The 14836-nt window shown below is 42.4% G+C and overlaps 1 protein-coding gene across 1 annotated transcript; it reads right to left on the bottom strand.

The window, feature by feature from the left end:
• Positions 1 to 504: 504 nt before the first annotated feature.
• UBXN4 (UBX domain protein 4) lies at positions 505 to 14355 on the bottom strand. The gene is made up of 13 exons (XM_042877745.1): positions 14219 to 14355; positions 9927 to 10029; positions 9077 to 9105; positions 8127 to 8245; positions 7401 to 7560; positions 6620 to 6722; positions 5056 to 5110; positions 4735 to 4899; positions 3872 to 3999; positions 2847 to 2949; positions 2371 to 2502; positions 1811 to 2019; positions 505 to 1131 (listed from the first exon to the last, which is right to left on the bottom strand). Exons 1-13 carry the CDS (start codon positions 14298 to 14300, stop codon positions 993 to 995), a joined length of 1527 nt encoding a protein of 508 aa, XP_042733679.1. The 5' UTR covers positions 14301 to 14355; the 3' UTR covers positions 505 to 992.
• Positions 14356 to 14836: the final 481 nt, after the last annotated feature.

A 14836-nucleotide genomic window follows, 5' to 3' on the forward strand; every position in this document is an offset into this window, starting at 1 on the left:
CCCATTCCTTCATTTCATCGATAGTATTTTCTTAATTTTATCATGAATTATTTTTTAACAAAAGCAAAAGCACTAAGCCTTTACATTTGAACAGTGCACTACTTACTGAAGTTCCTTTACAAAGAAGTCTGCAGCAGCACTGAACGCCTGTAACTGTAAAAAATATAAATGCACAATACCTGGGGAGGAAGACAAGTCAGCATTCTTCATAGGTGAAAGCCACGTCCTCACCTTCAAAATAAAAGTTTCTGCACTCTTGTATTGCAGTCTCTCTTCTCAACATTTCCACTTCATGTGACAAAGAAATGGGTTTTCTCCCACACCACCTTTTCAGACACTAAAAACTTTCATAGTACTTTTACCAGATTTCAACAGGAACTCCCAAGTAAGGTCATGTAAACTGAAACAACTGTGACTTGTAGTTTAAATATCAGCCTGTAAGTCTAGCCGCTTGCTTCTTTGTGACTATGTACCTCGGAGGAATGTTACAAGAAAAGACAGCTATGTTTTCTGGAAAATAGTTTATTGAGTGCTTGGGGAATTAAAAACTACAAGGTTTTGCTTGCAGTTGCAGAAGCAAGAAAAAAGTTAAACATAAATTAGTTACCTGATTTGCTACTTATAGTGCTTCTGACACCCTCATTTTAAATCAGTCATTCCCTACTATGGCCTTTATATTAATACCTGGTGCTTAAATTTATGTAGCAGAATATTTAAAGATTAAAAAGTGCCTTACTAATGGCAGTAGGGAAATGATTATGAAAGCTGATGGAGATTTTCAATCTTTTCAACTCTTGACTTCTTAAGCCACAGCTACACCCACTTGATTGTTCTGAAATAATAGGCAACTTTATTCCATACTCCACTGTAGGAATTAGAATTAAGTAATTCAGTTGGTGAGAAAGAAGCCCCACTTCTCCAGAAGCTTTAGATGACTTAAATCAAATAAGGAAAAAAAAAAGAGCCTGACTCATTACTGCAATTACTCAAAACTACATTTGTTGTGTAGAATTTCCATTCCAAGTATTATTTTCATCTTCTCCATCATCTTGAGTCCTCAGTCTATATATTTTGCCTTCTTTTTTGAAGTCTTCCCCTCGTTTTTCTGTTACTCTTTTCCTGACAGTTTGCCTAGGGTACAAAAGGCAGTGTGTAAGTAGAGCATCCTTCCTTCTCTTATCCCCCAAAATAGGTTTCCTCAGCCCTTTCCTTCCCTGGGGAATGGTACCCAGCTACATATATGGCGTTTAGTAGTCAAACAGAACTTTGGTTCTCCTGGCACTGAGGTGATACATGCCTACTTAAAAATAGATCCGGTATAAGAGATTCTTCTTCCAACACAAAACCTCAACTCTCTCATCGACTTCAGTTGCTCGTGTTCCTTATGTAACTACACCATAAGAGAACTTTACATCTTCAAAATTTACATTTTGAAAATTTTTATCTTCCAAACAGTATCAGCTCAAGTGAAACCCATATTCATAGTTACAGCTGAATTCTGTGTTCATTACTGGCTGCAAAACTGTTTTTTTCTTGCTTTTTTTTTTTTCCTACACTGTAGTTGGAAACTGAAGCAAGCAGTAAAGGGCTTGCTTAATCACACAAGTACAACCAGGATAGCTTAATCAGGGCTGGGATGCAGTTTGCCTGCCCCCAGTTTATCCTTCAGCCACATAGAAGGGTGGTTGCCCAAAACTGCAAGGACAGAGCAACAAGTATCAAAGAACAGATATGGTTCAGTTCAATAATATAAGACTGAGACAATTCTAGCAAGTGCTTAGAGACAGCTCCCATAAGCAGCTTTGATTACCTGCTTTGCTCAACGTTGTTAGAGTTTGAGGCATTCGAATGCTCTTGCTGATGGACTGTTCTCACAGTAGATTCTGAGGGGGGTGGACTCGTAAACAGAAAGTTGCTAATAAATCTCCACACTGCGAGGAGGGGATAAAGTATCGTGCCCAAGAACTTCCACAGGTCACCACCTGAAGCCTGAACAACAGAAGTAGCAGGTCTTCCTGCCTGGATGCGAACACCAAAAGCACACTTGTCAGGTATTAAAGCTGTACCCATTTAGGCAGAGTATTTCACATGTAATTTAGAAGCTGCTCAACAGACACTAGAAAAGACCACGTTTGGTTCCACAATAAACAAATATCTATGTCAATCCCTTTCCTAATTAGTCCTAACAGAAATTATACTTTATTTAATTATACTATATTTAATTATTATATATTATATAATATATATTATATACTAATATTTAATTATACTATATTTTGCAATATGTCTTAGAGACAGTAAAGAACAGAATTCAAACAAGTTTTATAATGGCTGACCAGAAGCACCTGCCAACCCCAAAGCAACACCTACCGGCAGCAGCACTACAGAAGCACTGGGTGCTAGCTCTAACTCCAGTAATTTCTTTCCATAATCTTCTTTGGTAAATTCCCTTCTGGGAAACATTGTCGCCAGAGAAAAATTGCCATAAGCATTACCAACCGTCTGTGAAAACACAAAGAGAACATTTTAGTTAAAACTAACTGCTCACTTTTCACTTTCTACTGCGGAGCTGCCAGCTGAGCACACACTGCCTTACTGCCCAAGAGTTCTTATCAGAATTACAATCATCTTCATATGAATAATAGCAGAACTTTTAATGTCTCTGACAAGTTCCATGCTGCAGCTGTATAAAGGCTGTTGGTGGTTCTGGAGAATGCTGCTAACCAAAACTCACTTCAAATTAACAAAAAGGAAAGCAGCTAACAATGATTCTGCCATGTTCAACTAGTTGCTGCTACATTAATCTGTAATTAGCATGTAGCTGAGAAAATGAAACACTGATTTACCTGTGCAGCAAACTGCCTCGCTTCTTCCAGCCGTGCTTCAGATGGGAACTGGTTAGTAAAGGAAGATCCATCTGGAAGGCGGAACTGAATCCTGGCTATTGCACTGCAGGACATTCACCATGGTCAGTTGGTTTATTAACAATCACAAACACTCGTGGGGCTTTAGCTTGGCAGTATTCAGGTGTGGAAGGGAGGGGCAGCCATCTTATTTATGGCAGTTCAGATAGCTTATGGATTTGGATTCGCAGTTGATAACCATCTTCTTTATATACCACCATGCATTTCTGCGTTTCACCAGACTCATCAGTATTCAAACAAGATGCTTGTATTAATCACACATAACAATGAATATCAGAAGGAAATATAAACCACACGCATTTTGTGTAGCCTGCATTACTTCTATTGGATTTTTTGGGAGTTATACTATGAGGGCATAGGTATTCACTCTAGCTTGGCAGGTAATGCTATATTCAGCTATCTAACAGGTTACTCCTGCACTGTGCCCTTTCTTCTGGGGTTTTGATTCACAGTGGTTCCGTAACTATTTAAGGCCTCCATAAGCTAGGATATTTTCTGAAACAGTAGCATCAGGCAGGACAGACGCCACATCTGACTCTAATGCTGATGTGCATAAACAAGCCTTGCTGAATCCAAGCCAGCTGTGCACCCAGAGAAACAGCTGGGTCAGCAGCACATTCTCCACCGTAGTTCTGACACAGCCACCTCATCTAGTTCCCTACCTAGCCCCATCATACCTGGTATTCAAATCAAAGATCAGAAAGCGAATGTATCATTGTCAGGAATGTCTAAAGGATGGAAGTTATCTGAGAACATAACGTTAATGGAAATAGCCATGAGTTAATATCACAAAAGAAAGCTAATTTTTATGTCAGTATTCAAACACACCAGCATAGCATCAATTAATAGGTTAGGACATACTATGAAATTTCTTAATGCTTACGCAAAGATTTTTTTAACCTTTCTTCCCATGAGGACACATTTCTGCTTTCTCTAAAACTACTCACCTTCGCTCCTTTTGAGATGCTTCTCTTCTGGCTTCCATTTCAGCCTGTTTAGCCTGAAGAGCTGCAGCTTTTGCAGCTTCTGCTTCTTCCTTCGATTTCGCAAAGCGAGCTGCTCTCTCAGCACGATCCTTAGGAAAGGCCAAACATAAACCTTCATTTTCACTATGCACCTTAACTTAATACTCAAAAAACTCAGTCTGTACTGAGAACCCAACCGCTCTAAGTGGCACAGAGGAAAGGCAACGGTGCTGCAAAGCTGTATTCACTGTCAAACAGGACTGTCTCTTGTCCCTAGGAAAGATAAAATACACTTTTCACTGAGTTACTTCATCAGATAGCCTTCCATGATAGTGTAACTTCCCAGTGAAGAGAAAGGGAAAAATCTATGACAAGTCACATTGCTGTAGTTCTACATGTTCTAGGCAAAATTTGAAATCAAAGAGGAATTTCAGCTGTGAACTGTTCATATACATACATAAACACCTATATATACAAACTTAAAAAAAAAAAATCAAACCTCCATTTTCAAACAATTAAGTATTTCCTGGGCTTCCCTTTCAGATCTCAGTTTGAATTACAATTTTTTAATGTTTAATTATAATTCATCACTGGGCTCAAGCTACATAGAAAAAAAGCGAATGTATTAATTCTCACAGTCATCATCGTTATGCATATAAAAGTAGAAGCTTCACAGCAAATGCTACTAAAATGCTTAAGTTGTCACCATGCAAAGCCACAGAGGTTCCAAACAGAAAAACTGAAGATTTTTCAACATTTTACCAAATGAGAAAATGTATCCTGTTTGTACTATCAGCCCTTGCAAGAAAGAAGCAGCAAGCTGTCATTCCAAATGAAGAAATTACCAATGCAATCTGTTGCCTGATACGCTCTCTAGCTGCCTTCTCTTCTGCTTTCTCTCTGTTCCTTTCCTCTAACATTCGTTTTGTCAGTTCTTCTTCCTGACGTCTTTTGTACTCCAACATTTCTTTACCAGTTTTTCTCCTTTCTATTTCTTTCTTAATTTCCTTCTGAATAAACAAGAGAGACAATAAAAATGAGACCATAAAATTGCCTTGGGTAAGTGGTACAAGACTGAAGTATATTCGTTTAAAAAGCAATTAAGCATTTATTCAAATGTGGGTGTCTAAATAAATACTGCAAGCAGTTCCACATTTTCGCTTTACCTGTTCTTCTTCTTTCCTTTTCTCCTCTCGTCTTTCTTCAAGCTTTTTTGTGATTCTAAATTTAAAAGCAAAGGAAAAAAGTCTTAAAATGGCATTATCTACTATTAACATTTTTGCTTTTAATGAAGCATTTCCCAGCACAGAAGCATAAAGCACATGAAAGAGAAGAGGAACTGTAACACACTGCTAAGAGCTAATGTAAGAGTATTGATTCACTCACGTGTGGCTGTACCATCCATCACAACACAAGGTAGTGATTCAGCACCTAGCCTGCAGCTTTTAATGGTAGTTTTAACATATTCTGTTCTTTTCTGTTGACTAAATAAAGAACCATAGATATTCTTGTTGTTTGACATCTTGTAAGACATACAATAAGCAGTACTATTTGTAAACTATGGTAACAGAAACACTAATCTCAACCTGTTCTCAACTATTTAAGCCATCTGGTTTCTTCTGCACATCACTTCCTAAAATGGAAAACAAACAATATATAGCAAGTACTGATATAGACACACATGTGTTTGTCCCACTGATCCAGACAGGTGCCTTAGAATAAGGACCAATGCACAAAATTTGCAATGTATTTTTAAGTCTGGGGAGAGGGCAGGCATGACCAAATGCCACACATGGTCAGACAGGAGGAACTTTTTGTTTTTGTACAGTAGCTGCTGTTATACTTTTTAAAAGAGAAGTGCTACGTACCACATGGCTTTGCCTCCTTTTTTTTTCCTGATAGAAAATATGTTGTACTTTATGCAAATATGGTGCAATTTAAGATTCACTTGTATTTTAAAAATGAATTTTATATCTACATTAACATAGTGACTTTGTCTTTTTAATACCATACTTTTTAGTCATGGAACTACCATTGCTTACTGGGTCTTGCTACAGCTCATTGATCAAATGAAGAGCAGAATAGTCACAAAATAGAATTCCTCTGCCTTTTGCAATATGCCTGGACTGCAGTCACCAAACAGACAAGAAAATGAGAGGACATCTCTGTAGGAAACCTAGGGTAGCATTACTGAACTAGTTTCAGTGCTTGCAGTACAATATTTTAACTCCTTCAAAATCTTTGCAGAAAGCATACTGTCTGAAAGAGACCAAAATAATGACATCATATCAAAGTAATGACAATCTTCTTAATTTTCCAGATGACCTCTTTATCTCAGGGTATGGAAAAATTAATTAAAAAGCTGATTTTTGTGTTCCTCCTAGTATTAATCTCAGACATCCAAACAAAAATAAGCCCACATGAAACGTCTGCCAGATGACAACAGAATCAGCACCAAAATCCTGTAATTCAGCCTGTCTGATAAAAACAGAACTACATCCTGAGAAACAAACAGAATAGAATCATAGAATCACAGAATTGCAGGGGTTGGAAGGGACCTCCAGAGATCATCGAGTCCAACCCCCGTGCCAAAGCAGGTTCCCTACAGCAGGTCGCACAGGTCGGCATCCAGGCAGGTCTTGAACATCTCCAGAGAAGGAGACTCCACCACCTCCCTGGGCAGCCTGTTCCAGTGCTGAATACATTAGATAGTCTACAAAGAAGAGTTACCTTTCTACTTTAAGAGCAAGATCATTCACAGGCTGAGCATTGCTCACTTGCTCATCTGAAGACTGAGTTGCTTCCTGGCTTGCCTGACTTGAATTTGCTCCATCTGCAAGCGATTTACAAGAAAATAACGCATGAGAGAAAAGTTAAAGGTATATTTCTTCATACAAAAATATCAACCGTTTACCATTAGCCATAACTGGCAGGAACTAGGATATCTCTAGAAGAATCACAGAGTCAATCATAGAATCGCTCAGGTTGGAAAAGACCTTAAAGATCACGGAGTCCAACCACGACCTGACCACACTGCCCTAACAGCCCTGCACTAAGTCATGTCCCTGAGCACCACATCCAAAGGGATTTTAAACACATCCAGGGATGGTGACTCAACCACCTCCCTGGGGAGCTGATCCCAGTGCTTAACAACCCTTTCAGCACAGAAGCTTTTCCTGATATCCAACCTAAACTTATCCTGGAAAAAAAAGAAAGGAGGTCCTGCTATTCAAACTTTTTATTTCCCCCTGCTTGATTTCAGGTTACTAATCCAGAGGAGCCTTTTCAGCTGAATCTTTAACTCTGCTTTTTTTTGTATTACAAACCATGTATTTCTCACATTAGAACAGCACAGAATGACAAGTTCTGCAAGAAGCATCTGGTATGTTCAAGTTTTTCAACAACTCCACTCAATATACAATCTTTTATGTAATATTACATAGCAATTAAGACAGAGAAAATTATTTAAAAGCACATCAGCTAGCATTTGTGTTAACATATTGGCTATTACCGTCAGAAGGTCTTGTTTCAGACACAAGAGGCTCAGGAGAGCCACAAGGACCTGCTGCTGCACACTGAATGTTTTCTGGAGCACCATCGGATGGAGACGAGGGGCACGGAGCAGAGGACTGACATGGATTTTCCAGAGATTGCCCTTTTTCTGCGTGCATCTAAGAAATTGGAGGAACAAGTGAGAGTATGTTTTCCTCAGGTTCAAACATCAAGGCTACTGAACTGGTTTTGGAGACTTGGTCCTATTTAAAACATAAAACTAAAATTATCCCATGCTGTTGAATCTGACACAACCACATATATAACTTTTTTCTTAATTATAATCTTACACTCAAATTCCCAGTGATAAAACCGTGCTTATATTATATATAACCATATTTTTTTTTATAAACCCACATCATAAAACAGTATTACAAAATCACATACAAATTACTGAAAGAGTAGTTGGTGTATCATTCAAGTTTAGGCTTCTTGACATGCCTCCTTTCTGTGGGGGTTACACAAGTGATTAAACAATCTGTGAAACAAAAGACAGCACAGCATTTCTGCACAGGACTTTCACACCCATTCAACATTATGTATTGAACTTAAACTTGCTGATTTTGTTGATGGAGGGAGATAAACACAATAATTCATATTTCTCCAAGGACTACGTTAAGGGCCTGTCTTAAGCATGCGAGCACACCTGTCCCAGTCTGAAAGATCCACCTGTCACAAGCATTACCTGTTTCACTTTATGGATTCTGGTAACAAGCTCCTCAGCAGAAACGCTGCCAGCAATTACTTCCAAAGGGATTCCATTGTCTCCTATAAAAAAACTGGATGGAACGCACACTACAGGATCTGCACAGCAGCAGTTAAGGGCAATGCCTGACAACAAATTTATAAAGTAACGTTATAAGGAAAAGAAATCTTTGGTGCTGAATATCTCCACTCAATATTCTATCTCCACCTGGTAACTAGTTGAATATATCAGGGGAGGAAGAAAAACAAAGCTACCAAATACGCTGGAAAACATCCCATACAACTGATAAGTATTTCACCTTCTCCTTGAAATTGTTTGAGCCAAAGTTTTTTTCTCAGTCAGACATACCCAACTACCAATTCCTCTTTGATTTGAAAGACTTCATGTTTGTGCAAGATGACTTCTTACGTAGGTAAGAATGCTTTACAGCACTGTGAAAATCCAAGGACCAAATTCTTTTTCAGCATCAGACAGAATTCCTGAGCTATAAGCAACAACCTACTTAAGGCAGGGGAAGCTTACCTAACCTCATGCCTGTGCTTCTGGCAAACCCAACTCAACTATTTGTCCCTCCTCCTCTCTAATTCTGAGCTTCAGATAACAGTTTAGAGGTTTTTTTGTTGTTGTTGTTTGTTTGTTTCTTAATGCTGATTAGCATTTTAGTTATTAGTTATTCTGTTACATAAAGCTTTGGGTAACTTTCTATTGAGAGAACTGCACAGCACTAACATTAAACAAACTTGCTCACTTTCTTTAAGAACTAACGGTAAGCTGAATATGTAATGATACAATTTAATAACAGCTTATTATTTATTTTTGTGCAGGAAGATAGATTTTTTAATAATACTGTTTATATTTAAGAGCAGCCTTAACTTGTAGAGAGAAATTACCTGTAATCACAACATAGCTAAACTGTTTTCAAAGGATACAAATTTGAGAAAACTGCAGGCAGGCTTCACTGGGAAAAAGAAAAAATCCATGTTGAGGAAGAGCAATCACTTTGCAACAACTTTAGATTAAGCCTTTCATCATAAAAATAACTGTTCTACCACCACACATGGAACTATTTAAATACTTGAGAGAACACTACAAGCAAACTCACATTGCATCTTCTCATTATAATTTTGCATAAGTGTTATCAATCCCTGCTGATCACAGTTGACTGCAGTAGATTATTTATGGAAGCAGTGCTAAGAAGCAATTGAGGAAAGAGACATCTAACCCACTGAGTGCAAACAATGCAGCATGTCTTCTAAAAGGTCTGCAGAGCCTTTTAAAACAATGCAACTTCTGGAAACGTCAACACACTCTGCTCACTGGAACTGAAGTTCTTATTCTAACAAAACTGAGTAATTTATCCAGAAGCCTCAACGCTTCTGTGCTGTGTGTTACAAAGGAGAGAATTTCTCTGGGGCCTTACAGACCTATGCTACTGAACAAAGGATTGCCTCGAGTGTACTTGCATTTTGATTCCACGTTATTTTTACTTGGCCTTTTTTGCATTTTCTTCTCTTGAAAGAGAACATCCTCAAGCATTCTTTTACTAATGCTGAAACCAGTAGGAAACATGCAAAAAATATTCAGCACAACACTGCAGTACATTTGCAAATTTTCAGTTTTCTCAGATTCCAGTGGCTTCAGCAGTACTGATCTCACTTATGTTCTCAAACACTGCGTTCAGAATACCTCCAGAGCAGGGAGAGGACTTCCCATGCCTCACACTTCCATCATCGTCAGTGAAAGATCGTGCAAGAGACAGAATTAAGAGTTGAATCAAACCTTTTTGTGTCGATTTTAATAGCAACAAAGCCATCGGAGGCAGCCTCGGTCACCTGAGCGTCCTCCCACCTTGCAGCCATCTCAGCAGACTGTTCATCCTCACCTGCAAACACAACATGCATGAAGCTGAACAATCTGCTTCTGACTTCAGCTCTGCTTCAGCTGCTTGGAATTGTTGATGAAAGAGACTCTCTCAATTATTTTCAAATCGGTTAATCTTCTCTTCTTTCCTATAATCTGGAGGTAATTCACTCCAGCTGATTCATCTCGCTAACATGCCAAAAAAAGGCAAATATACCAAAAATCCTTCCAAGACAGCAAGCACGTAGCTTGCACACTCATTCAGCTGCATGGCAAGTTAGTCCAGGGAGCAGACGGGACTGGACCACACAGATGGAACAGGGATAAAGGAGCAGGAACTGACGGCAGCCTGGGGATTGGCTTGATTGCATCACCTCATTGCACAACTGCCCATGGGCCGTATTTTCGCGTTACAGGGAGCATGTTTACGCTTTTGTGTCCTGTTTGCTATGCTCTTGTAATCTGCAAGGAGATCCCACAGCAGTTGGAATGAACCACTGCTTCTCCCTGCCTTTGGGCTTGATCTGCTATCCACTGCTTGTCCTTCCTAACAAATTTAAGTACATAGTAGTACTAAGTACAGCAGCTGCTAACGCAGGTAAAACTACACTTTTCATCTCTTAGAAATTCAGTACACAAGGCTTCAGAATTTGATAATTTAAAAAAAGCCTTGTTCACAGATTTATCACTTTTGTGTTCCAATTCTTGACATGAACAGTAACAGTGGGAATGGACGAAAAGGAGTCAGGAGCACCCAGGAACAGAAGAGCAGCTATGTCAGTAAAGGAAACTGAAGAAGGGCCACAAATTCACAACTGTTATTTTAATCACTTTTGTATTCTAAAGCACCAGTTTAGTGGGAATTTGGGTTAATCAATAAGCTCAGGTGAACGTTAATCAGTTTTCCACAAGTGCACCGGCCTACAAGTATTTGTTTATCTTTAATTTCAATTATTTCCTAGCAGCTTGGAACTGACTGCACTCTCGATGAAGAGTCACATACTGGCTTCCTAGTACAGAAGCCCCTTATTCAACAACAAACTGTTTCATGCCAGTCACTGTTTCACACAATATCTTTCACTCATGAATGACCAGGAGCGCCCCTGCGAAGCCTTGCTCCCTTAAGGTCGGGACTGGTTGCAGTGCTGCTCAGAAGGAAACCAATACAAAACACGCTGCTTTTGGAGAAGTGTTTTCCATCTGTACGTATTGATTTTTCCCTAGAAGCGTTAATCTCTGTTCCTGTCAGCCTATACACCCTGAGTTCACATTCAGGATATTTTTAGGGAACCAAGTGCAGCGGGTGGCCGCAGCTGTTCTGCCCAGTGGTGCAGCCTCTCCCCCCCCAACACGCTCGGATGGAGCCGCTGTGCTGCACACACTTTCACATGTGCTCATCCGATTAGGCTACTAAAAATACCTCAAGACTTGCCTAATGGTAACTTTTCCAGACAAACAACTGCTGCAGTTGGCAAAAGAATGCTGAAGGACAAAAACAGGTCAGGTTATTCACCGTGCAGTCTCCAAGAGCTGTGATCCAGGAAGGAAAATGCTGATAAATCACCTTCTGTGAAACTGTACCTCATGAAGCACTTTAGCATCGGAAGTACCTACAGAATAGCTACTTGAGTATCTTTTTGTTAATAACCCTCTCCCACTTGGGAGCTCATGTTCATTTATGCCAGTAACTGTATCCTGAAAACGAAATGTGAAAGGCATGGAGAAAGCTGAGAGGCCGCAATCAACATTACTGGCAGAATTCAGATCTCAGCAAAACACCGAGTTATTACAAACTGCCTCGGATCTCTTGTTCCCAAGACCCTCAGATTTCCCACACATAACTTGACTTCACTTAGCAGCAATCTACGAGCTGCACACAACTCTCAGTCACATGTGCCAATCTCTTCACTGTGGTCAGGTCAAGTGAGAGCTCCACACAGGGACAGGTATCCATCACCTCCCACGTGGTTCAGATCACTGAAAAGACTTCATCTGCAATGACCGAGTTCCTGTAAGAGGAATCTATTCAAAACCACCCCAGGTTGCCAAAGGACTTAATTCCCCTGTTCCTCAGTCCTAAAATAAAAACGACAAATCAAAATTTCAAAGCTTGTTCAGCACGCAGCCATCAGGGACAAATGTCTCCCTTACAGAAGGAGCTGGCTGGCTGCTGCTCATCAACCTGCATTTCCTAGCTCCTCAGTGAGGGCAAGGATTGCCCATTCTGGAAACGACAGCAAGCTGGAATATGGGTCTGCTCACCTCCGCCTCGTGTTACTTCACATGTTTAACTTGAAAAGGGCTTGGATACAGCTTAGCAAGAAAGCACTAACAAATAACCAGCTGACTGCAAATCGCTCTTTTGTTAAAGAACAAAAAATCCTAAAAATAAAAGTTATAATCAAAGGGCTGTTCCTACAAATGTTTCTAAACAGAAACACAAACACTTTAGCTGGAAGTGCTTTTTTCTCTACCCCACAGCCCCTGCTTTTGCACTCCTGAAAAGGCACCTCTTAAAACACAGCCTGGTATTTTCAGTATTAGAACACGCCTAATGTCTGGAAAGAAATAATCTTACCCACCCCAACCAGAACAGAGGAGGCATCCAAGGAAGTTTCACGTGGAAACAAACTATTAACTTAAGATTAAATATCTCAAAACATTAAAGGAGTCTTCTAACCACGCAGGATGGAAAGCCATCTACAGAACTCTACCAAGAAGATAGCAGAGACATCCATGAGATATGCCAGTGCATGTAAGATCCCAACTAGAACTATGCTAGGAAGGTTTAAAACTACACTACGAAGTCCAAGAACAGAAATGCTGGAAAAAAAAAAGCTGGTTGAACAACACGCAACTTCAGCTGCAAACACTGCCTCATTGTTAAGCTAAGCAGCCACATTACAGCTTGCCTGTAGGAAATAGAGTCAGAGGGAATAATCCAGTTCTTCATTCCAGGTGCTTGTCCAGAGAAGCAGCAAACTGGAAGAGACGGACAGGCAGATGGTAGTAGGAACCAAACAAAAAGCAGTGAACCAAGCAGACTTCAATTATTTTCGTCAAGACTGAATCTAGTAGCTAGCTATCCTTCACAGTGCTTGTACTACAATCACAGTTGATTTGTATTTACTATTTATCATTTTTCCATTTAACTGATGTTTTGTCCCCCATAGATCACTGAGCAAAGTGTACAAAGCACCTCCAAGGAACACTTCTGAAAGCACCTCTTCCTGCTCAGGCAGCTGAATTAGGAACGCTTGTCCTATGGGCCAGTCTGCAGCACGAAGATTCAACATCACCACCACGCAAGTGTTACAGTATCAAAGCAAGGCTACATCCCTGCAGTCACACACTTATCGCCAGCCTGAGTCACGGGTTCTGAACGCGACTAAAAATCTTTAAGAATGTGAGACATTCAAGAAATCCAACAGAACATGTCTAACCCTGGAGATGTGGAGCATCGCAGAGCAGCTGCCTTCCTCCTGCTTACCACCTGGCTTTGCACGTAGTTACATACAACCCGTCGGTAACGTCAGTTCTGAAAGCAAATACGCTGAAGAATGCTTAAGGAAAAGGCAGAGAAACGAACAGAACTAATAACGGCGAGTTAAAAGCCGTTCGGCACAGATGCCATCACGTTATCAGGGCTTTCAGACGCCGCCCGGAAGCTCGCAGCCCGCGTCCCCAGTCGGGCTGACCGGCGCTCCGCAGCACGGCGAGCAGCACAGGACAGCCGCACTGCAGCGGCTCCTCCTCTCTCCTCTGCACCGAGACAGCGCGAGTTCACTTCCTCCAACGTGTCGGTTACGCGACTAACGGCACGGAGAGCCCGAAAGGGAAAGCTCGCGGATCGAGCGCGGCGCTCCACGCGATCAGCGGCGCCCCGCGCTGCCCGGCCCGGAGGCACGGCGCGCCACCACGGCCCGCGCTGACACAGCACGGATGAGCGCCCGCCGCGGGGCGCAGCGCAGCTGGCGGAGGAGCGGCCGAAGAGAGGAGCGCGCGGGGCCGCGGACACGCCGGGCCGGGCTCGTCCCGCGCTTCGGTTCGGCGGCCCCGTGCGGACGGCACCGGACAGGACCAGCTCCGCCCGCCGCTCGCGGCCCGCAGGGCAGGGTAGGGCCCGGCCCGGCGGCCGCGGGAGTCGTGTCAGCACAGGGGAGGCCGAAACCCGGCGCTCGGCGCCGCCGCCCCGCTCCGGCCGGCCGTACCTGACACAAACACGACGAAGACCGAACTCCGCTGCTTGGCGGCGGCGATGGCGGCCGGGATGGAGCCCCCGAACCACATCATGGTGACCGCCGGGCTCCGGAGCCGCGACAGCCGCCGTGCGCATGCGCCGCTACCTCCGTTCTGCTGCGTCGACCCCTCGTCACGCGCCTGCGCCGGGGGCCCGAGCCCCGCCTTCTGATTGGTGCCCGCCCTGGGTCGCGCGCTCGATGGCGGCAGATTCGCCTCGCTCTGTAGGGACGATGGGCGCCATGTTTGGCGCTTCGCGCGTCCCCTTCGGGCGGTTTGTGCGCTCTGTCCCGGTGCTCGAGGCGGCTCTGAAGCTTTTCTGCTCTGTGGCTGCCGCAGGAAAAAGGGCCTGCGCACACGTGGTGTGTGGTGCGGGGCTGTGCGGGCAGAGAGATGCAGCTCAACCGGGAAGGCCAAGGGTGCGGGAGGGGGAACTGGCAGAAAGCGGTGCTCAGTGTGTGGAAAAGAACCGAGCGAGGCTTGCTGTGAGAAGGCGAGCGCAGCCGAGCCGTGAGGGAGCAGCGCTGCTCAGGGACGTGCCTTGGAAAGCGCGATTTTCTACAGTTCCTACACAGACAAAGCAGAATTTT

This window comes from Lagopus leucura, unplaced genomic scaffold, assembly GCF_019238085.1.
Source record: "Lagopus leucura isolate 7727_CA_CO unplaced genomic scaffold, USGS_WTPT01 Super-Scaffold_100019, whole genome shotgun sequence".
Classification (NCBI taxonomy): Eukaryota; Metazoa; Chordata; class Aves; order Galliformes; family Phasianidae; genus Lagopus; species Lagopus leucura.